The sequence below is a fragment of the Zingiber officinale genome, chromosome 1B, assembly GCF_018446385.1.
Source record: "Zingiber officinale cultivar Zhangliang chromosome 1B, Zo_v1.1, whole genome shotgun sequence".
Taxonomy (NCBI): Eukaryota; Viridiplantae; Streptophyta; class Magnoliopsida; order Zingiberales; family Zingiberaceae; genus Zingiber; species Zingiber officinale.
Genome location: NC_055986.1, coordinates 9,858,363 through 9,881,936, shown reverse-complemented (window position 1 = coordinate 9,881,936; position 23,574 = coordinate 9,858,363). Strand labels below are relative to the sequence as shown.

The window sequence follows — 23,574 nt, the reverse complement described above, 5'->3', positions numbered from 1 at the left end:
TTCAGACATAATTATTCGTATAGAGTCGATCAGACAGCTAATTGACAAATCAATAGAATCGAAATGGGAGAACGCGTTGGCGATTACGGCGGAATCATTCTATTTCAAGTCATGCGTATGCACATTGTGGTACCGCGGATGAATTTAGAGTCACCCGTCGGTATTTAGAAACTGCAGCATCACGAACACATCCGAACGGGTCCCGCTGATCCTTCCAATAAAAACTCGGGTAGATTAACGGTAAGGACATAACAAAAGAGAAAGAGGGTGACAATTCGAGTCTGAATTGAAATCGGACGTATGTATGTAGTTCGATTCAGTGGTTTTCTGACTCTTTCTCGCAAGACCTCTTATGGCCAGAGAGCGAAAGAGAGAACGCCGAGATCTTGAAACCTTCTACTTGGCCGTCTGTTACAAATCGAGGAGTCATGTAAGTTTTTCCTTCATTTTCCTTTTCTGCTATTTGGGTTCGTCTTGATCGGTTGGGATTTTTCCTCTGTTTCCAGCAGATTGCTTGGCTGGATCTTGTTCCTGTATCGCAGTTCTATTGATTCATAGTCGTTGCTCGTGATCGTTTTCTTATCGTCTGTGAGGCATTAAACCTGTGTGCCACAATGACTGCTCCACCTGCTAGGGCTCGGGCGGACTACGATTACCTCATCAAGCTTCTTCTGATCGGGGACAGCGGTAAGGGTTCTCATTGATACCTGTGGAGTCGATTTCAATTTCCTGTATTCTTTCAGATGGTCATTTCCCGCAAGGCTGTTTTTTTCCCCCTCTTTTCCCCGTGTTAACTGGCAGGTTTTCCCAAATCGGTTTGATAGACTTTTGGTTTGTTGATTCCGGCATGGTTGGATCTGTTGGCGGGGTTTCTTAGGCTGATAGTTACTTGGAATGTATGAGTTTCATGAGTTCCTTCATGCCAGTGGAAACTAGATTGAGTTGGATTTACTTGTGACCTAGAATCCAAAGTGAGGGATTATGTAGCACCCGAATATGGTTGCACTAGGATTATGCAAGCTAAATCAGACCCTAGTTTACAGGTCATGTCCAAGTTAATAGTGGTTTGTTAAGACCAATTTTGCCAGATAGATAAAAAATAGTATAGTTTAGTTATTGCTTAGGTCAACATGTAAATTATCTTTTATGTGATTTATACCTTCCTTCTAACATGCATTGTTAAATGGTATGTTTTTGTGTTACACATATTGCTTAGATTCATATGTAAAATTCCTTTTATGGAATAACTACCTGGTATATACATTTTTTTACATCAATTTCTTAGATCGATTGGTTAGATATATTTTTAAAGTACTGCTAAATTCATATATTTGGCACATGGTGGTATATATTATCAGGATACAATTGATGTCATCTTTTAAAAATTATGGACCCCATAATTCACCCTCATCTGTATCTCCATTCTGCATATGCATGTTGTCCCTCAACCATATACTTCATGCTATGCTTTTTAATATATATATTTTTTTTTGCCTGAGATTTTGAAGGTATATCTTTATCTCACAGGGAGTAGGTTCCTGATCTTTTCCAAGAAATAAAGTTCATTTAAGTGCACACATGTAGATATTTGTAGGAAAATTCATCATTCTTTCAATTATTAGATAAGATTGTAACTTGCGATCAATGCCCTAAGTCAACTCATGCAGAAACCTAAGAATGGACTTTGCAATACATTTAACTGTGTTTAGGAGATAGCTTGCTCTTTTAAGATATGGACATTTGAATCATGATGCATTATGTTGTATGCTTTGTTTGTTGTTAAGAGGAGGTATATTTGCTAGTTTATAATCATATTGGAGGCAGTTTAGTAGCATCAAAGAACATATTGTAGCTAACTCTACTGCTAAAGTATAACATAAAGCAAGAGATTATATATTGTGCCCATGTTTCATCGGAACCATGGATGTGCAATATGACAATAAAGTGATCTAATTCTTCACTAGAGATCCAATGAGTCATGAAGCACCAAACACATTGAAACCGACTGCTATTCATCGAAGACGTCATTTTTCAAGAAGATCAGTGCAACATTCTATATACTTCTTCAAAAGAAATAGAAGAGATATAATTGAAGGGGATGAATTAGAAGTTCCCCAATAATAATTGCATTAAATACCTTTATACGTAGGAGCAAAAGTATGTATATCTTTTTTTTTATTTATTTTTTAATTTTTTAAAAGTATGTATATCTTCTTAACACTCTTTTTCTGCACATGGCACTTTAGCATGAGAAGTTCAAAACATCAACAGGATAATTGAACATATAGTTGTAAGAAATGATCAAGAAGGCCCAGAAGTACATGATTTCGACACTTTTGGATGAGTCTAGAAAATTATTTATTGAAATTAGGCTAGTTGAAATTAACCACCGATTAGACTCCAAAACATTGCGATGACTTAATTTGCTTTAATTCAAAGTAGAATGAAATCACATATTAGAAATATTAACATCATAGAGTGAGGATGCTATAGATAGAATATGAATAGCTGCTGCTAGAAATTGTGGAATAAGCAATTAACAACACACTATTGAATACTTTGCAAGTGAAATAAACTCAGATTGAATTAAACTGAAACCATTTAAGTAGGTCCGTGCATCCAAAGGAGTGAGCATACACTCTGGTTAAGTGAAGTTGTATCCTTTTGGCACCATGTGAGAATTTGATGATTCTCAATATAAAAAATTATGAGCTGAATAAAAGTTTCAAGTGTGGGAAAGGTTACTCTCTAAGAATAGCTTGAGTATTTGGAATTAAGTATCTTTGTTACTGTATGACCCACTTAATGTTCTCTTTCCTATTTGGTGTATCTCTCCCTGGATGAAGATATCTGTTTGTCATAAATAACTGTTTTCATTTAACATCCCCCTATCACTCTAATACCAAACCAGAAAAACTAACATATGCAGCTTAAGTTCAAAAGAACTTGCATAGAAAGATGAATGGCTAAATACTCTTGTGGTTGGAGATCATGCAACCATAGGTGCTGAATTTTGTCCTTAGGTTGATTTTGTTGGGCTATCAGCATATTGTTCGACTTTCAAATGGTTGTTTCAAGAATTCCTTGAATGCGGATTGCTTTCACTTGTTTTTTTTTTCAGCTGACATGTTGATGGGAAAATGATACCAATAGCAGAAATCACTTAGAAGCAAGTATTAACTCATTTTGATAGAAGATGAATGATGTGGTGCAGGTGTCGGAAAGAGTTGCCTCCTTTTGCGTTTCTCTGATGGTTCCTTCACAACAAGTTTCATCACCACTATTGGGTGGGTTATATTTCTAAACATATAATTTTATTTTATTTTTCTTGTTTGTTTTCTTCTTTAGATTCTGAAAATAGTTATTGGAGTAAAGTTTTATGTTTTCTCCACAGTATTGATTTTAAAATCAGAACTATTGAGCTTGATGGCAAGCGAATTAAACTACAAATTTGGGACACCGCTGGTCAGGAGCGCTTTCGAACCATAACAACTGGTATGGTAGTTGTTTTCTGAACTATGATTTACAGATGCAAATTTTGAAAAAGCGTTGGCGGAGTGACAATACTTTTATCGTAGCATACTATCGAGGCGCCATGGGCATTCTGCTTGTTTATGATGTTACTGATGAGTCATCCTTTAACAGTAATCACTTTCATCTTTTTAGTTCTTATAATTTAATCATCGTTATTCCCATAATACATGCTTCCCAAACATGCAGACATTAGGAATTGGATCCAGAACATTGAACAACATGCTTCTGATAACGTTAACAAGATTCTTGTTGGTAATAAAGCTGACATGGATGAGAGCAAACGAGTATGCCCTTCTAGTCTGCTTGATCTGGTCAAATCTAGGGCTTTCACCAATGATGATTTTTAACTGTAATTCACAGGCTGTACCGACTGCAAAGGGACAAGCACTTGCTGATGAATATGGGATTAAGTTTTTTGAAACTGTAAGTAGTAATATGTCACATCATTTTGCTTTTTATCTATTTGTTATTCATCTGCACTAAACTTGATTGCTTGTTTTTTTTTTACATCACAAGAGTGCAAAGACAAATCTAAATGTAGAAGAGGTGTTCCTTTCAATAGCTAGAGATATCAAACAGAGAATTGCAGAGAGTGATAACAAATCTGAGGTAGGCTTCTTTTTAAAGGAAAAGGTTACTCATATTGGGTGCTTGGTGGCTTTGATTAAGACAATCAATTCCATTATGATGTTTGAATGGACTAATTTCTGCAGGAATTACAATTTAATTCCAAGTTGTCTAACAACTATTTTTATTAGCCCGGGAGTTCTTTTATGATATTTATTTATTGTTAATTTCCATTGATTGGTTAATGATTTTTAGATCATAAATGTTGATTACGTTAAACAGCCAATGCTATTGATGGTTTCCTTTGATATTTTTAGTTTTTTACGCAACTTAAGTTGATGAGATCTTAATCTGGTGCGTGATGGATCAGACAGATTTTTTTCTTTATTTAAAATTAATAGTAATTAGAGTTTGATTGAATTCTTTTACAATCATTCTGATCCTGGAACCCAAAAAGAAGAACGAAAATTCAGCTCTACTTCGATGTATTTGTTGACCTCCAAAGGATACAACTTGGATGAATTTGGTTTTCTTATTCCTTGCCCTGATAAGTTGTTTGACTGCAGGATCGGACAATCAAGGTCAACAAATCAGACCAGTCTGCAACCGAGGCTAATGCAGCTCAGAAGTCAGCATGCTGCGGGTCTTGAGATCAATCAAAGTGCCACCGATGATGGATTGGATTAAATTGGGATCTAATTTGCTTGTTATAGGTAATATGACTTGTATGGTCTGAACATAATGGAACATGAGGTCTAGGTGCTTGTAATTTTAGCTCGGAGAACTGATGCCACGTTTATCTGTGCTAGGGGATGGCAAACCTCCAGTTCCTGCTCTATTGTGTTTCTGAAACCAGTGTTCTTAGTATGTATGATTTCCCAGGCTGTCAGGTAAGTTGTCCTTTGCCACAGATTTTACAGGATAAGAGCATATTATTTTACTAATTCAGTCCATTGTCTTCTGCTGTATTTACGTTTGAAATGAAATATCAAATTGTTTGCCTTTCTGCAGCTGTTTGTTGTGCCGTCATATTATTGTTTTTGCTTAGGCTTCTGAAAGATAACAGAATAGATATTCTAACGCATATGCATCTTGATTTTGAAAGGTGTTGCTTTTATATATATATAAAAGAAGGAATGAAGAATCGATATCCTTATGCAAAGAATGTTATGTTATACAATAGTGTGCAACAAATATGTTTTTATATTTTAATTTTTATATATTTTAAATACAAAAAATGTGAAAAAATAATAAAGAGATTTCATTTGAACTGTGCCACCTCATGTGGCCTCCCCATGTCTGCCCATTGGCAGACTCGACTTGTCTCTGCTGTGATCATCTTTGCGATCAGCTTGGGTCTCTTGTGGCTTGCCCGGTGGCCGCCGAGAGCTTGGAAGGAAGCGACGGCTAGTTGAAAGTCTTGCGCTCAAACAACTCAAGCTGCGGTCGTGCTGTAACCTGCAATCTTCCTCAATAAGGGTGATGCATTGATTAAAGAGGTTGAAGATTAGGCAAGCAAATGGTGAGAGATTGGATGCCTTTTGTTGGCTTCGATTGGGACTCACAAAAAATATTTCACATGGAAATATGTACTAGTCGAATCATATAGAAAACCAGATTAAAGTTATTGAATACTTGATAAAATGATCTGAAACTCATTTCAACCTAAAGTTACAGGAAAAAATAATCTAGTTTCCTGAGTAAGGTCGGTATGAATTTTCTAACTTGATTGGTAGAGGTGTTGACGAGTAGATTTTTCTTGCTACTTTTCCTTATGGAATGCAATTGAGCCCAAGGATTGAGAATCTAATATGAGATATACATTGAGGAGAGTAGAAGATAGGTCAAAGTCTTTTGTGGACTTTTTGGGGAAGTTCACATCCTTAAGCTTAGTGATTGTTGTTGAAATCACTAGTTCACTCTGAAATCCAAGGTAAAAGATCATTTATTAAGATTTATTAATTTAAATTAAATATTTATCAAGTAATTTATAATGTTAGTATGTATGATAACTAATAACATAAGATTGTAAGATCATGCAATAAAGTGAATCAAGGAGATTATTAGATTGAAAATTGTAAGATCAGCTGCTTTTTTTATTTCCATCTTTACTGGAGTAATTCCTTTTGTTTAAACTTGATTGAAGATTGAAGGATGGTTCAGAGAGCTTGCCGGACAATAGGAGTCCATAGATTATTTTGGGGTCAATTATGAAAACTAAAATAAGATTACAAATGATGTCATATCTGTGACGTCTGCAACCTTTTAAGCATGAGCATGTGCGGTGTGGCTATCAAAACAGTTTTTTGTGGTTGGTAGACTATGACTAGTTCTATCCCCAATGGTTTCCCAGTCCAAAACTGTCTTCCAATAATCTGATTTATTAGATTATTTGAAGGATGACTCTCTTATCCATTTGGCTGCTGACCTCATCGTCGATGGTGAAGATGACGCCAGGATTACACGCGGAGACTGGACGAAGTCTAATGCCTCAAGCTCGAGTTTAAATATATTACACTATTGTTTTTTAATAATTTGAATTTTTTGAACCGACTAAGCCGTGAGTATCGTTCAGTCAACGCTATGTTCTTCAGACATTTAACTAGTGTCGAAATTTCATAGCATGACTCAGGATTCGTTACGTGTAGTCTTTATCTACAACCAGTAAGTATCTCGTGAAACTTCCTAAGAATTTATTCTTGTGTCTGTCCTCACGCGCCAACGTCGACTTAGATGATTGACTCCGCGTATGCATCGGAATATATGTAGTCGTCCATTCCGGCTATTAATTCAGTTGCAATCAAATTACAAGGATGAAGCCTAGTTCAGGAGATCATGAAACGATTCCGGAGTGTAATCTCGACCTAGAGCTATCGATCTCCGGTGACGACGGTATTCAAGTGCACCAGGCGAAGCTGAAGAGGAAGCGGAAGAAGGCAGCCCATGACGACGACGGTATGTTCGAGTGCAAGACGTGCCACCTCCGCTTTGCGACATTCCAAGCGTTGGGTGGCCACCGGACCAGCCACATGCGTGGCGTCAGCCGGAAGGCAGCCAGGCCGGTGAAGGGTGGCGTTGTGCTCCACCAATGCACGGTGTGCGGGGCGAGGTTCACAATGGGGCAAGCCTTGGGCGGCCACATGCGCCGTCACAAGGTCGCCGGTGGGTGGAGGAAGGAGGAGAGGAGGAGGGAGGTGGAGGAGTTTGGGGTGGCTCCTTTGGAGGTCAACATGTTCGATGTGGTGCGGAGGAGCCCAAGTTCTTGCCAGCTCCTGAAATTGTTCGTTTAATTAGTTACAAGATTCCATGAATTAGATTCACAATATCTATTTTAAAATCTCTATGTATCTAACAACAATTTCAATTCGGTAATAATAGTTGTGGTAGCTGCCATCCAACAACGTTTGCATTTTATTGCATGCTCTAGACTATATTCGATCCTTTCAAAATTTTGATTTAAAACATGTGAAAAATATCCTATTTTACATTTCGGCTAAATATGGTCGTCTATAATATTCTAATGTTAATATAGATATAAAAGATTCAGCGTTTGCATTTTATTTGACGAGATATAGATTTATCTCTTAATATATTTCTATTCAATATCTATGAGAGTTTACCATCGTGGTTGTTTACCAAATCACACCCTAACTTAACTTTTTCCTCAAGTTATCTTTGATTTTTCAGTTCATTATAGATTTAATTAATTTTTCTTTTTGGAATTATTTCCATGGCTGCAATCTATGACCACAAAATCACGGCAATAATTTTACACTAAAGGCTCCTCTTCAATCTACTTATTTAGAATATAGCTGTCCCCGGGCTATAGTGTCGTAGTAAAATATTTAGATTGTCACATAAATACTCGTGGTTCGATACCCCATTATAATGTATGATCCTGTCTGAAAATGATGAAGAAGGCTAGTTGAGGATTGGGCTCCTTGGTTGACGGCGTGAAGGCTCTGTTTCAATCTGCAACACAAAGAATGTCACTGTCGGGTTAGGAAACACTACAAAAATTACTGCATTTTGGGATGAATTTTGGGACGAATTTACAAAAAAAAAAAATCGTTGCAGAAGTTTTGGGGACAAAATTTGGGACGAAAATATTTTCGTCCCAAACAGGTTGATGCCAACTTTTGGAATGAATTTATGTTGCAAAATTGGCAATGAAATTGGAGATGAAATTCGCGACGAAAAAAAATTTCGTCCCCAAATTCATCGCCAAATTTGTAACAAAAAATTATTTCGTTGCAAAATTTTATACAATTTTGGAACGAATAATTTTTTGTTGCAAACTTAGCAATGAATTTGGGGTCGAAATTTTTTGTCGAATTTTGTTTTGTTGCCAAGTTTGCCCCTAATTTTGCATATAATTTCCAACTAATAATAATTTTGTTGCAAAATTGGCAACGAATTTGGCAACAATATTTAGCAACGAATTATATTTTCGTTGCTAAATCCGTCGCCAAATTTGCAACAAAACATACAATTTTGGGACGAAAAATTTTTTGTTGTAGACTTTGCAAAATTTGGGGATGAATTTAGTGACGAATTATTTTTGTTGCCAAGTTTGTCCCTAATGAACGAAATTTGCAACGAAAAATATTTTGTTGCGCAGTGACGATAGAATGGCAACAAATCATTTTTGTTGCCAAATTCGTTCCTAATAACAAAACTAAATTCTAGATACAACTTATTTCTACAATTCAATCCATACATACATATACAACAAATTCAAATAACACATTCATATACATTTAACACATCCTAATTAACATTATTACATCTTAATTAATTCACATACATCTATTCACAACAAATTCAAATGTCTCAAACTCAACAAGTCATACAAGATCTTTGTTCTTTAAGATACTCAAAAATATTTCACAAGTTCAACACTCCAACAAGTTTCCATACAAGTCCATCAATCCAAGAAGTTAAACAAACTAAGATACATCAAGTCATCTTCTTATTCCACAAAAGCTTTCATCCCCATCAAACCTTCTTTTTCTACATAAAAACAAATAAATAAACTAGATCATATGTAACCAGGAAGATAATTACTTAAAATGTAATAGTCTCATAATTAGTTTGCTTGCATAGGAGTGTGGCATCACAAACTTGGTTTGAGGCTTGGTGCTTGAGGATGTTGTATAACTTGTATTGTAGGCATAAAACAGATCCAACCAGTAGCTCTTGTGTTTGAAGATGTCAAACACACGTAGAAGATGCGGAGGGCAAGAGTATTAATCGGAATTATATTGAGTAGTGAAACAAAAGGTAATTAATCGAACTATCGCTTCAATGTGCTTAGATTGGTACAGGAAACAACACATAACTCTGAAATTCCTTGAACATTTAAATAAAGGCCCTATTTACCAACGGTATCAACTATCCATTTCATAGCAACGGTAAATTAAAATATAAGAAGTACCTTAAAACTAACTAAAAGTATCTTAAATATAATACAACCTATTTTACCATATCAAATAAAAGCTACAAATATCCTATTTCCACCTGGCATGAATAACATGGGATGTATTATTAAAATTCCTAACATATGAAAATATCTCAAATGAATAAAACACAAACTAGTTAAGATCAATTAGTTAATACTAGTATTTTTAGTACTCAAGGTTATTTGGTTGCTAGGCAAACTCTAATCATAATTTAGAATGTGAAGTAATAATGTAGTAGTAGCAAATTTCAACAAATTTATAAAAAGAATAATACCCTTATTTAACTGTTCAAATGCAACTGGAAAAAAAAATAAATCAATAAAATTAGATTACATAATACTTACTTTTTTCTTCGACATATATTTCGCCTCACAAACCCTGTTAAAAACAAATCAATAATATTAATTAAAATAAAAATTAGAGAAGTTAACAAGTCATTGATTAATATTGAAAACACTAATTAGGAGACAAATAATCATCGTACATAATTAAAATCATGAACAACCATCACCACCATCATCGTTATCATTATAGCCATCATCATCATCGTCATTGGAAGGAACCTGACTTTGAGCGGAGGTCAACTGAAGGTGTCGCATGATACTTAACTTGACTAGATGCAAAATTCAAAAATTGTCTCAGGTCATATTTCGATGTCTCTAGGTCCATATTTAAGGTTTTGGTCACTTATCTACGAACATGCGTTGCATAATAACTTTTTTGTTAGTAGTAAACTATATATGTTTTAAAAACTATCTACCTAGAGACATCAGAATTTCATGAAATAAGTTTCTATGTATTCGTATCATTGTCCTGATCGTAATTATGTCCACATAAATATTTTTGACCAAATATATTAATTGTTGGAATTTTTTTATCCTAATTTGACCTAATTTGATTTAAAAAATTTAATCACTCAAAATATTAATTCAAAATTATGGATGCTGGTATATTTATGATCATACGAACGCATAGAAATTTATTTCATAAAATTCCGATGTCTTTAAGTCTAGATATAAGCCTTCGGTGTTTTTTCTCCTTTTTTAAAAATACTTTCAATTATGGGACGAATCCAAGATTCATCCCAAATTTGGGACGAATAGATGGATTCATCCCAAATTTAAAAAATAAAAAAAAAAAATAATCAGAAGGTTTATATTTGGACCTAGAGACATCAGAATTTCATTAAACAAATTTCTATGTGTTCGTATCGTTGTCCTAATCGTAATTATGTTACATAAATATTTTTGACCAAATATATTGATTTTTGGAATTTTTTTATCCTAATTTGACCTAATTTGATTTAAAAATTTGAATCACTCAAAATGTTATTTCAAAAATATAGATAATGGCATATTTATGATTAGGAAAATGATACAAACACGTAAAAATTTGTTTCATAAAATTCCGATGTCTCTAGGTCTGGATATAAGTCTTCCGTGTTTTTTTTTTTCCCTTTTTTTAGATAATTTCAATTCTGGGACGAATACAAGATTCGTCCTAGATTTAGGGACGAATCCAGGATTCGTCCCAAAGTTTGGGGCGAATAGATGGATTCACCCCAAAATTTAAAAAAAAAAGATTAAAAATCGGAAGGCTTACATATGGACCTAGAGACATCGTAATTTCATAAAATAAGTTTCTATGCGTTCGTATCATTGTCCTAATCGTAATTATGTCCACATAAATATTTTTGACCAAATATATTGATTGTTGGAATTTTTTTATCTTAATTTGATTTAAAAATTTAAACCACTCAAAATATTAATTCAAAATTATGGATGATGGTATATGTATGATCAGGACAACGATACGAACACAAAATTTGTTTCATGAAATTCCGATGTCTCTAGGTCCAGATATAAGCCTTCCATGTTTTTTTCCTTTTTTTTAAAAATAATTTCAATTCTGGGATGAATCAGAATGCTTATATCTAGACCTAGAGACATCAGAATTTTATGAAACAAATTTCTATGCATTCGTATCGTTGCCCTAATCATAATTATGTCACATAAATATTTTTTACCAAATATACTGATTGTTGGAAATTTTTTTATCCTAATTTGACCTAATTTGATTTAAAAATTTGAATCACTCAAAATATTAATTCAAAATTATGGATGATGGCATATTTAAGATCAGGATAACGATACGAACTCATAGAAACTTGTTTCATGAAATTTCGATGTCTCTAGGTCCATATTTAAGGTTTTGATCACTTATCTACGAACATGCGTTGCATAATAACTTTTTAGTTAGTAGTAAACTATATATGTTTTAAAAAATATCTACCTAGAGACATCATAATTTCATAAAGCAAGTGTCTATGCGTTCGTATCATTGTCCTGATCGTAATTATGTACACATAAATATTTTTGACCAAATATATTGATTGTTGAAATTTTTTATCCTAATTTGATTTAAAAATTTGAAGCACTCAATATATTAATTCAAAATTATGGATGATGATATATTTATGATCAGGACAACGATACGAACGCATAGAAATTTATTTCATGAAATTTCGATGTCTCTAGGTCCAGATATAAGCCTTCTATATTTTTTTTTCCTTTTTTTTTTAAAAATAATTTCAATTCTGGGACGAATCCATGATTCGTCCCAGATTTAGAGACGAATCCTGGATTCGTCCCAGATTTTAAAAAAATTAAAAAAAAAAAGAAAATAATCGGAAGGCTTATATCTGGACTTAGAGACATCGGAATTTCATGAAACAAATTTCTATGCGTTCGTATCGTTGTCCTAATCGTAATTATGTCACATAAATATTTTTGACCAAATATATTGATTGTTGAATTTTTTTTATCCTAATTTGATTTAAAAATTTGAATCACCCAAAAGATTAATTCAAAATTATAGATGATGGCATATTTACGATTAGGATAATGATACAAACACATAGAAATTTGTTTCATAAAATTTCGATGTCTCTAGGTCCAGATATAAGCCTTCCGTGTTTTTTTAAAAATAATTTCAATTCTGGGACGAATCCAAGATTCGTCCCAAAATTTTAAAAAAAAAAATCGGAAGGCTTACATATGGACCTAAAGACATCAGAATTTCATGAAACAAGCTTCTATGCGTTCGTATCGTTGTCCTAATTGTAATTATGTCCACATAAATATTTTTGACCAAATATATTGATTGTTGGAATTTTTTATCCTACTTTGACTAATTTGATTTAAAAATTTGAATCACTCAAAATATTAATTCAAAATTATGGATGATGGCATATTTACAATAAGGACAATGATACGAACGCATAGAAATTTGTTTCATGAAATTTCGATGTCTTTAGGTACAGATAAAAGCCTTCCGTGTTTTTTTTCCTTTTTTTAAAAAAATAATTTCAATTCTAGGACAAATCCAGGATTCATCCCAGATTTGGGGACGAATACTGGATTCATCCCAGATTTGGGGACGAATACTGGATTCGTCCCAAAATTTAAAAAATTAAAAAAAAAAGAATAAAAATCGGAAGGCTTACATATGGACCTAGAGACATCGAAATTTCATGAAACAAGTTTCTATGCGTTCGTATCGTTGTCCTAATTATAATTATGTCCACATATAAATTTTTTACCAAATATATTGATTGTTGGGAATTTTTAATCCGAATTTTACCTAATGCAAACTAAAAAATTGAATCACTCAAAGTATTACTCCAAAATTATGGATGATGATATATTTACGATCAGGACAATGATATGAACGTATAGAAACTTGTTTCATGAAATTCTGATGTCTCTAGGTCCATATGTAAGCCTTCCTATTTTTTCCTTTGTTTTAAAATATTATCAAATTTGGGACGAATCCAGGATTCACCCCCAAATTTGGGATGAATCCTAGATTCGTCTCAGATTGGAGACTAATTTAGCAACAAAATTTTTGTCTGTTGCGAACTTGAAACGAAATATTTTTGTTGCAGATTTCGTTGGTAATTTGGCTCGATGTTTATTTTTGTCGCTAAATTTGTCCCAATTTTGGGACAAATTTTTTTTCGTTCCAGAATTTTGTCCCTAAATTAGTGTTCTTTTGTAGTGAAAAGGATCTCCGGCGTTGACCCTTCGACACTCAAGTTAGTACCTGAATGGTAGAAAGATGGTGGAGTAATGTAGTAACAGTGAGAGCACGAGCACAAATAATATATATCATATACCTCCGCTGGTGCATGAACCCCCTTTATATAGTGCTCTAGTAGGCGACGTGCACGCTCCTCAAGATGCGACATATTTTTCTAACCATCCTATGAAAAGACATGTCAGAAAAGTGTATCGACACCATACCTTAACAGGGTATATAAATATCTGACATGATAGTAGAAGCTTTCATCATACGATTTGCCTGTTGACCATGTCTTGCTCTCAATGACATTACCTCCTAGAGGGATGTTATAAGATATGGGAGAGGCCCCATTGTTTGGCCGAGCAAGGAAGCCACTCGGCTGGGATTCCCTGCCCGGTCGATTTCAACTGCTCTTCTCCGTAGTACCTTGGTTCAGTAGATTGTCTCTTGCTTGACCGGATAGGCACTCCATTTGGCATAACCTTCACTTAGTCAGTTGTGAACATCTAATGTTCTTTCTATAGTGTCCCTAGCCGGACAAGCGATTTACTCAAATGAACCATTCGGCCGATATCATCCTTCAAGTCCGATCAATAGTTTGCGTCGACTTTCGCTCGGTCAACTTTGGTAGGCTCGTTGGTTCTTTGGCGTTGACCGTCTTAACTTTGACTTTCACGTCGACTGTTGTCTCCACCCTTGACCCATGCATGGTGGGTCCCCTTTTATCGCTGAATCAATGTATTTGCAAGAATTTTTCCTCCAAATGAGCGCGCGCAACCAAAGGATGCTAGGCTTCTGAGTTGTCCGCCGCGCGTGATTCCTGATTTAACTTGGTGGTCAGCGGAAAATTTTCATAGGGTCAAGTTGATCGCCCTAAGCTAGTTAATGAGGCTAATTGAGTTTATCATTTTTTTGTATTTAGAATCATGGTGCACCTTGGTGGCCGGCGGAAAAGTTCCGTAGAGCCTGGCCGATCGCCCAAGGCTAAGCAATGAACATAATTGGTTAGAATCATGATGCAATCAAAGGATATTGGACTTCTGAACCGTCTGTAGTGAGCATTTCCCAATTTACCCTAACGGTTAGTGGAAAATTTCCGTGCAATCAAACTGGTCACCCAGGTTCGATATTATGTGCCTTGATAGGTTTTTTTTTTTTTTTTTTTTTTTAAGAATCATGGCTAATATTTCACCAAACTACAATCCAACACGCTGGATGCAACCAAAATTTCCTCTACCATTATTGTCCATGAGAAACTTCCTACCGAAGTTTATGATTAAAATGTCAGTGGAATAAAAACAAATCTCAGAGACTTAAGCATGTAAGTTATCCAAACAACAATCACACTTGATGGAGAAACCTGGCTGCATAAGAAACTCTTGAACATCAAAATATGAAAATAAGACAGCTACGCAAAGAAGTTGCTGAGCAAATACGAGTCAATGCGGCAACCAAACTGCAAACCTTTCAAAATATAGTCATACAAATTTCCACAAAGCAACAAATCATATCATATGACCTAAGGAAAAAAGTCGACAAACGAAGCAATAGCCGCCGGCCCTGGGGCATCAAGTTGTGACCAAACTAACATAAGCATAAACTACCAGATGTTGGGGTCTAGAGAACCGATAGGGGTCGAAAATCTGGGTGACACTAACTGAAGGTACTGACGATATCTTTGCTTAATCATCAGCAATGGGGAGGAGGCTTTAATTAGCCAAAAATCAAAGCCGCCGTGAATACCACAAGCAAATCTAAGTGTTCAGAGAACCTACTACTACAATCAAGCCACAACTAGAACCTACAGCGTGGCCATGCAACATGCAAACACCAAATGAATTCTTAGAAGCACTTCCGGTGGACAATTGCTGGACCAGACTCCTCGTACTCGCCCTTCGAAATCCACATCTGCATGAGTGTCAAATGTCAGCATTGAGATGTCATGTATTAAAATATCTCTAAAAGGATTGAGATTGCATATTAGTAGGGTGTACCTGTTGGAAGGTGCTAAGGGAGGCAAGGATGGATCCTCCAATCCAGACACTGTACTTACGTTCAGGTGGGGCAACCACCTTAATTTTCATGCTGCTAGGGGCAAGAGCAGTGATCTCTTTGCTCATACGATCAGCAATGCCTGGGAACATAGTTGATCCACCGCTAAGCACCACATTACCATACAAATCTTTCCTGATATCTACATCACACTTCATGATGGAGTTGTATGTGGTCTCGTGAATTCCAGCAGACTCCATGCCGATTAATGATGGTTGGAATAGAACCTCTGGGCACCTAAATCTCTCAGCACCAATAGTTATGACCTGGCCATCAGGGAGTTCATAACTCTTCTCCACAGCTGAGCTAGTCTTGGCAGCCTCCAATTCTTGTTCATAATCAAGGGCGACGTATGCCAGTTTCTCCTTTATGTCCCTGACAATTTCCCGTTCTGCTGTTGTGGTGAACGAGTACCCTCTCTCAGTAAGGATCTTCATGAGAGAATCTGTGAGATCACGGCCAGCAAGATCCAACCGAAGAATAGCATGCGGAAGTGCATATCCTTCATAAATTGGAACAGTATGGCTGACACCATCACCAGAGTCAAGCACAATACCTGTCAAAAACACACCAATCAGCCCACTGACAAACCTAATATCCTTTAATAAATCAGCCATATCGATACAAACCGGTAGTACGGCCACTGGCATAGAGAGATAGAACTGCCTGAATTGCAACATACATTGCAGGCACATTAAATGTCTCAAACATGATTTGGGTCATTTTCTCTCTGTTTGCCTTGGGGTTAAGAGGGGCTTCAGTTAGTAGTATTGGGTGTTCCTCAGGAGCGACACGGAGTTCATTGTAGAAAGTGTGATGCCAAATTTTTTCCATGTCATCCCAGTTGCTGACAATTCCATGTTCAATTGGATACTTCAAGGTGAGTATACCTCTCTTTGACTGAGCTTCATCACCAACATAAGCATCTTTTTGGCCCATACCAACCATCACACCAGTGTGGCGGGGTCTCCCAACAATACTGGGGAATACTGCTCGAGGTGCATCATCACCGGCAAATCCAGCCTGTTTGAAATAGGCAACAGAAACACAAGAAATTTAGGTGGCTATGCCCAGAACTGAATAACAAATTTGAATATCAAAGAAAAAATTAAATGTTAATGCCAAATGAATGACCTTGACCATTCCAGTTCCATTGTCACAAACCAAAGGTTGAATATCCTCAGCATCAGCCATTTTCTGTGAATCAGATCCAGAAATGCACACGAGCAAATCAGCAGTCACATCACAATATACTCTATGTAAATGCTAAATTACAAAGCCTGAATTTAGTCAAATAAGGTCGGCAAATTTTTAAAAGCACACGCCCTCCCTTTGCGTTTATATTCAAATCTAGATAGCACAGTCAAGGAATTATCAAATGTTAATTTTAAATATTTCAGGAGTAAGAGATATCTACATAAGTCCTTCGGGTAAGAATCCTAAATATGTCAAATTATCAGAGCAATCTAAAAAGGATTGAGAACGATTGCGCTGCCCTGGAAAAAGGCCCCTAAGCACCTAGTTTTTTGAGGTTGGCTCATAAATATTTCCCTGCCAAACTATCATTTACCTTATGGGAGAAGAGAAGCTAGATTTTCCTTAGGCCCAATCAACACAAAAACACAAGTCCTGAATCAAGACTATAACGTTTGGCGGTTAATTTCACTAGCACAAGTATCAAACCTAATTCACCGGATATCTCTTTTTAGCATAGTCAGAATTATTTCACAAAGAAAATTATATGTGATTGTGAATCGGTAAGGCTGACATGATCCATTTTCTCTGTTTAGACTATTGATCGAGTTCTTTCTTGGCTTCAAGATTTATGTTTCAGTCTGACACTAGCAAACAACTAATTACTGAATCCGCTCCTTTGACTACTAAAGAAGAACAGGATTGAACAGAAAGGATTTTTTTTTTTTTTAAAAAAAAAGTAAAATATGAAAACAAACAGATTTCTTTTCTGATTGAACCAGCAATAGATTTATACTAAATTTTTAAAAAAAAAACAGATTCAACAATAAACTGATAAAGAAGATCATTAAAAATATTGATTTTTTCCAAGAAAAATTATGAATCCTGTCCGAAAGAAGATCAAGAGATCAAAACATGAAGGGAAAAAAACAACCTTGGATCTAATACCTTAGCCAATCTAATTTAAAATTAAACCTAAAACTCCATCTTCTTGAGAGTGAAACATCATTTTTAGTCTACTAATGAGTCAGATCAGTCCAAAAACGACCGGAGTCAAAACCACCAGATCCAGCAAGAATCAAAGGCGATCAACAGAAGAAGAATCTATAAACCAACGAGATCGGAAGAAGCGGAAACTGGATCTGACCTTTATCGAAGAAGGCGACTAGATAATCGGGAGGAGATGGAGCAATAGGAGACGCCAAAAACCGGGGAAATGGAAAGAGGCGAGGACAGTGGAATGCTGAGAGATGCGTCACTTTAATAAGGACAGATAGCTCGTGAATACAATAAATGAGAAGAAAAAAATTCAAAACACGAGGGCAAGGTTGGAAAAAACAAAGATGCCCCTCCTAATTATTAAAATTATCAAAAATATTTTTTTTAAAAAAAAATTAAAAGGTTGTAAGAGTAACCGTTAAAAATCAGTTTAAAACGTATTAAAATAAATCAGTTTAATTTAATCCAAATTATTATACATATAATGCTTTTATATAAAAACTCTTTATCAATTTAATTTAATCCATGATATCGTGATAGGTCATTCAGATTGTCATCTAAATACTCACGGTTCGTACTGAACTTTGGAGGAAAATATTAGTGAAATATGAAGAAGAAAAAAAAGAACTTTATTGTCAAAATAATGCTGATTGATCCTCCAATTTTTCCTCGCCATTACATCTGTTGTGTATCTACTCTATACGTATGATGTAACAATTCAAAAAGTAATACTGAAATTTATGTACAACATTTCTACACTAAATTTCCCGACTTTTACCTAAATAACATGTTTTTTCCTATCTGTATCATCTTGTTTCATCTTTAGAAGTTCTCCTTGTGGAAGTGGAAACGGGTAGTGGTAGTATGGCTGAATTCTTGTGATAGATCTCTAAGTTGTTTTGTGAGCGCAGGGGATCCGCAGTAAAAAACACCTGCATACCACCTGTTAGGAAATAGAAATCCACAAAGATAAAAGTTCAGATAAAAGTTGAAAAATAGTTCACCAATTCTAGCGGCTTTGTGAGTGTTAGCCAAATCAGAGAAAACTTTCCTCCAGTTTGGTCTTGCGAAGTGCGTTCGTATCTGTCATGAACTTGTAAGAGATTATAAAGGTGCAATTTTATTCTTTTTATCAGAATTATGAGAAGCTTCATCTACCCGGCTTCCTGAGACGATATCGACACCGCTCTTTGCATGTTGGAGTGACTGGACCATTGCAATGAGGGTTGACCTTGCGTCGCCTTCTTCATACACGCTTGTCAAGTAGTTGTGCATTTCTATGGCATTCTGTAAATTGAATCGGTTAGAGTCCTATGCGAAATGGAAGTATCACCAAAAGGCCAAGGAAGCAAGATTTGAAGTACATTGTGGTCACTTTCAGCAACATCATTCATGACACCTTTGAACCATTCAAATGATCCTTGTTCCCTTGTTACCCAGTAGAAGTAAGCTCTTCCTGGGCCATTTGATTTGATGTTGCTGGGATCTGGGTTTTGCATTCTTTGCAAATCCTGCATGAACCATAAACAGGTTAATTGTCGCATAAGATTTTGATTTCTTTGGTGGAAGGAAATGCATATAACAATTAACATCTACTTCGTTGTTCTTTATATTGTTCAGGAGATCCTTCAGAATACTTATAAACGGCGTTGCACCAATTCCTAGTCCAATGAGCAAAAGAATATCGTATTTCTTGTAACTTTGAGCTGGAGCGCCATATGGACCATCAATGTAGACCTTAGGAAATCTGAAACTAGATTATGTTACTCATTAAAGCTCCATGCATTGTATCAGGTTACTTTTAAGTGGTGAGTCACCTTGTATCTTTGGAGGATTGTGCGTCTGCTACAACTGTGGTTTCGAGTCTAACTAGATTGGCCTTTTTTGAGGTAACCTGAGCCTCACAGACCTGTATCAAGAGATATATGTTTGATAATTCTCAGAAGTACTATTCGCCTTCTTCAGCAATGACAGCTGCTTTCTAAATCAACTAACCTTTCCAAATAGGTTTCTTAGCTCAGTTGTCCAGTCACCCAAGGTTCGGATATGAACACTCAAATGATCATCTCCTGGTGCAGAGGTGATTGAGAATGGATGCCTGTCGAGATAAATTCGTAGATAAGTACAGAGATAATAGATAATCACTTCGTATTCATTCATTCTGAAGCTAAGCACATACCATTCAAAAGTTGAGACGTCAGGACATTTGACAAATAGGTACATTCCACTTTTGTATTTGAAACCTAGTGGCTTTTTCATATGTATTGAAAGAACATTACCTGGATATATTGCTGCCTGTGTGAAAGATACATGCAAAACTAAGACATCAACTTTGCACTTCTTGCTTAGTGACTAGGTTATGGATATTGTTTGAGGTCTTGTAGAGTATGTTACCTTAACGATGCTGACAGCATAGCTGTTCTCACGGACAGTACGAATTATTCTCTCACAAGCATAAAATGATACTGGAACTGCAAGATACATCCATGTCTGTGCACACATACATAGAGGAAACTTAGTGCCAAAATATCTACACAGAACATATACTTGGAGACTGTCGCACAATGAAAAAAAAAAATGACTTACTGTCTTCTTGTACCATTCCTTAGTTAGGAAAATGAAGTACGAATGGATTATCAGAAGGATGTATGCAATAACCAGAAGATGATGAGCATACCAAAATGCATTGAACCCAGCTAAATGGTGGAGAGGTGATGGCAACTTCACCACACTCCTCCTGAAAGAATGTGTTGCTAGAGTGAAAGCAAATGCCATGATGAATATCATGAGAATACCAGTGACACCTGGAGCACTTTCTACCAGAGTCAGGTAAGTGGGTTGCTTGTAATTGAAATTAGGTCCCAGCGTGCTCATGAATTTGGAATTTGGACATGTAATTAGCCTAGGAAAATCACATGTTACATGTGCAAGGGTGTGCACTGAAGTTCCTATAGTTATTGCCAGCGCAATGGTCTGCAATTTTTAAACAAGCAACAATGAATAGATAAAAAAAATATCCATATTTTAGGTATGATTAGTATGGTGAAAGTTTGATACCTTGTGGAAGTTGATATTGTCATCAAATGGAATTACCGAGCTAAGACAAGTTGATCTGAGCCTTGTGAGGGTGTTGCGACAAACAGGGATGAGAATTAAGGCCATATTCAATTTCAGTGTCTCAGCGGCAGCTTTGGCTATGCAGACGCAATAACCCATCACTTCAAATGCTGCTCTACTTTTGTACTGGGCAAATTTCCATAAAGCTAGGACTATATTAAGTAGCAACCAAAACGAAAGAACCCATATCCTTTTCCAATTCTCATAAACGAAATCTACGGTGGTGGTGATGACTCTATTTATTGGATTTCTATATCTCTTAGGTATCATTGTTCTAGCAAGGGTATGTGAACTTTTGATTGTGTTCTCACTTCCTTGTGAGCAAACCATTCCTTGAAGTAATGTCTCAAGCTGCCAAAGCTGGGATAAATATTGAAAGCATTTCAAGTGAATCATGCATCGGAAGCCATTAGCTCATCATAAGTTAAGAAGTTTCTCCAATTTCGGATATTTCATTGAAAATGGAAACATGCCTCTGTACCTCAATATAGCCGAGGCCATCCGGGTCGAGTTCCTCCATTATAAGTGCTGCATAGGTTGCTGCATGATGTTTCAATTTCACAAGCTTGTTTGCTGAGGCACTCAGGATAATAATCTAAAATAAGGCATATTATTTATTCCACAGTGTAAATAACATTTAAACAAAGTTTTCAACATGTTAAGATATCGATCAGTTACCTCCTTCACTTCATCTTCAGATAACTTTCCATCACCATTCTTATCACACCTATTCATCAACATAGAAGATCGTGTCATAACTACGTTGGAGTGATCAATGATGTAAGAACATAAAACTGAAGCAGTGATTACATGTCAAAAAATATTTGTAACCGAGAATCAAAGTTTTGATCTGTCATTTCTTCCCAAAATTCTTTTAGTTCATCTTTGGCTATACCATTTTGCGGCTCCAAGTTTCTTCTCCTTGCTAAAGCAACAAATATCTCTTCAGCAAACTCCTTTGACTCCGCCATGCCTTGCATTTGGTAGTTGAAACAAAGATAATGAGAATTAGGACAATCAGAAATATCTGATACCTACAAGCATCAAATCTCAATCATGTAAGGAAGTAAGTTTTGAAGAGTATTCAAGTTCTATCCGTTAGTTTTCAAAAAAAATTGAAGTGCCTTCTCTTGAACAGGGCTTCAAACCGCTCAGGATAAAAGAAAAATAGAAAAAGAAAAATACAAGTCTTATTCCTCCACATTACTAGTTTAATTAACTAGCTTAAAGACGCCATCTTTTATGATTTGATTTGTATAGGCTTGCATTTGCTAGTTGCAGTGTCAAAACAGGCTATAAAGGAAAAGGTCACAATATGTTCATCCTTCAATTTATCTTCAAGTTCACTGTTTGCGAGTCTTTAAAGTATCCAAATCGTACTTCATGTAAAAAAAAAGAAAAAAGAATTGTTTGACTTCGAAGATAAATTCATAGGAAGACATTTTGTCTAATTCTTAAGCTCGAAATGCATGATTTACCTGAGTGAAAATTAAATGTCAAATTCCTCTTCCTCAGGAGAACTTACTTGAATGCGAAGACAAATCCCTAGGGCAGACATTTTACCTAATCTACAAGCTCAAAATGTATGGATTACCCGAGTAAAAAAAAAAAAATGTAACCCTCTTTAGCTGTAGGGCTTGTCGATCTTCATTCTTGATCCCTAACAAAAGATCGAAGAACTCACCGATGCAGCGGCCGAAATTCTCCTTTGGAAGCCTCCCATCGACGGCTAATTGCTCGAACCTCTTCTCGACGGCCTCCCACCCCCCGCTGCCGCCGGAGGTCTTGTCGAGGAATTGGAGCCCTCTGATCCCGGTCTGTGCGCGGGACGTCATCCGAGCCATCTTCGATTGGGGATTCGGCCTCCCGGCGCCGCCGGGGCTCTTGCGTGAGGAGCCGATACGGAAGGAATTCCCGAATCCGACCTTGGCGCTGGAGTGTCGGGAGAGGAAACTCCCGGTCCGGCGAGATGCATTGTCGGGAAGCGGCTCGGTGGCGGGATCTGTTTGGTCGATGACGACGCTCTCGAGCTCATGGGCCTTATGGTCGCTGAGCGGGGTGTCCATGGACTGGCGAACCGTGCCCACGGTCGCCGGCGAGAGTTTTGGTGGTGGTGGTGGTGGCTGTGGAATCGGTGGGATTGCCTCGGTCCTTTTTCTACGGAGTTCTCGGCGTTGCGTCCGTCATCGTGTTAAATTTGAGGATGCCGAGCCCGAGCGTTCGCCGGCTCGCCGCTGAAATTAATAGCCAACGAGCAGTGTTTTTAAATGGGTAATTTTTTATTTTAATTTATTCCGAAAATATATATTTTTTATCGTGTTAGAATTAGTAAATAACTTTTTAATATAAAAATGAATTACATATAGTATCTTTGATTAAATTGGATTAGAAAATATAAACAACTAAAAAAAATATTTTTAATGAAAATAATATTTAAATGGATGGCTGGTGAGTTGTTGTTACTCGCAACCACCTCACGTGGTCGCGTTAGTTGGATTCGCCTGCAATTTTTTCGCCAAATCCAGAAAGATTTGGAAAAATCTTAAAGGATATCTTATTCGTAATC

The 23,574-nt window shown here is 36.2% G+C and overlaps 4 protein-coding genes across 6 annotated transcripts; 2 read left to right on the top strand and 2 right to left on the bottom strand.

The window, feature by feature from the left end:
- The first annotated feature begins 280 nt into the window (after positions 1 to 280).
- Positions 281 to 5,111, top strand: LOC122049682 (ras-related protein RABE1c-like). 2 transcript variants are annotated; one of them, XM_042611046.1, is made up of 10 exons: positions 281 to 430; positions 510 to 687; positions 3,215 to 3,287; positions 3,395 to 3,495; positions 3,579 to 3,644; positions 3,721 to 3,818; positions 3,895 to 3,957; positions 4,051 to 4,143; positions 4,668 to 4,814; positions 4,911 to 5,111. In XM_042611046.1, the coding sequence occupies exons 2-9, from the start codon at positions 615 to 617 to the stop codon at positions 4,749 to 4,751; spliced, it is 651 nt and encodes a 216-aa protein (XP_042466980.1). In that variant the 5' UTR covers positions 281 to 430; positions 510 to 614; the 3' UTR covers positions 4,752 to 4,814; positions 4,911 to 5,111. The 2 variants fall into 2 exon arrangements, with proteins under 2 accessions (XP_042466980.1, XP_042466985.1); XM_042611051.1 differs by lacking the exon at positions 4,911 to 5,111 and having other exon boundaries at positions 4,053 to 4,143; positions 4,668 to 4,802.
- A 1,625-nt stretch (positions 5,112 to 6,736) lies between these two features.
- LOC122026383 (zinc finger protein ZAT11-like) lies at positions 6,737 to 7,391 on the top strand. Its single transcript, XM_042585122.1, has one exon. The coding sequence runs from the start codon at positions 6,915 to 6,917 to the stop codon at positions 7,389 to 7,391; it is 477 nt and encodes a 158-aa protein (XP_042441056.1). The 5' UTR covers positions 6,737 to 6,914.
- Positions 7,392 to 15,079: 7,688 nt separating this feature from the next.
- On the bottom strand, positions 15,080 to 18,177 carry LOC122049672 (actin-2-like). Its single transcript, XM_042611035.1, has 5 exons — positions 18,040 to 18,177; positions 16,833 to 16,895; positions 16,328 to 16,721; positions 15,641 to 16,254; positions 15,080 to 15,554 (listed from the first exon to the last, which is right to left on the bottom strand). The coding sequence occupies exons 2-5, from the start codon at positions 16,890 to 16,892 to the stop codon at positions 15,489 to 15,491; spliced, it is 1,134 nt and encodes a 377-aa protein (XP_042466969.1). The 5' UTR covers positions 16,893 to 16,895; positions 18,040 to 18,177; the 3' UTR covers positions 15,080 to 15,488.
- A 322-nt stretch (positions 18,178 to 18,499) lies between these two features.
- Positions 18,500 to 23,255, bottom strand: LOC122049655 (putative respiratory burst oxidase homolog protein H). Of its 2 annotated transcripts, none has more exons than XM_042611016.1 (15): positions 22,693 to 23,255; positions 21,819 to 21,981; positions 21,687 to 21,735; positions 21,490 to 21,603; positions 20,949 to 21,368; positions 20,478 to 20,864; positions 20,286 to 20,381; positions 20,071 to 20,186; positions 19,887 to 19,989; positions 19,709 to 19,800; positions 19,488 to 19,644; positions 19,256 to 19,402; positions 19,050 to 19,178; positions 18,896 to 18,974; positions 18,500 to 18,823 (listed from the first exon to the last, which is right to left on the bottom strand). In XM_042611016.1, exons 1-15 carry the CDS (start codon positions 23,072 to 23,074, stop codon positions 18,714 to 18,716), a joined length of 2,544 nt encoding a protein of 847 aa, XP_042466950.1. In that variant the 5' UTR covers positions 23,075 to 23,255; the 3' UTR covers positions 18,500 to 18,713. The 2 variants fall into 2 exon arrangements, with proteins under 2 accessions (XP_042466950.1, XP_042466959.1); XM_042611025.1 differs by having other exon boundaries at positions 19,488 to 19,638.
- Positions 23,256 to 23,574: the final 319 nt, after the last annotated feature.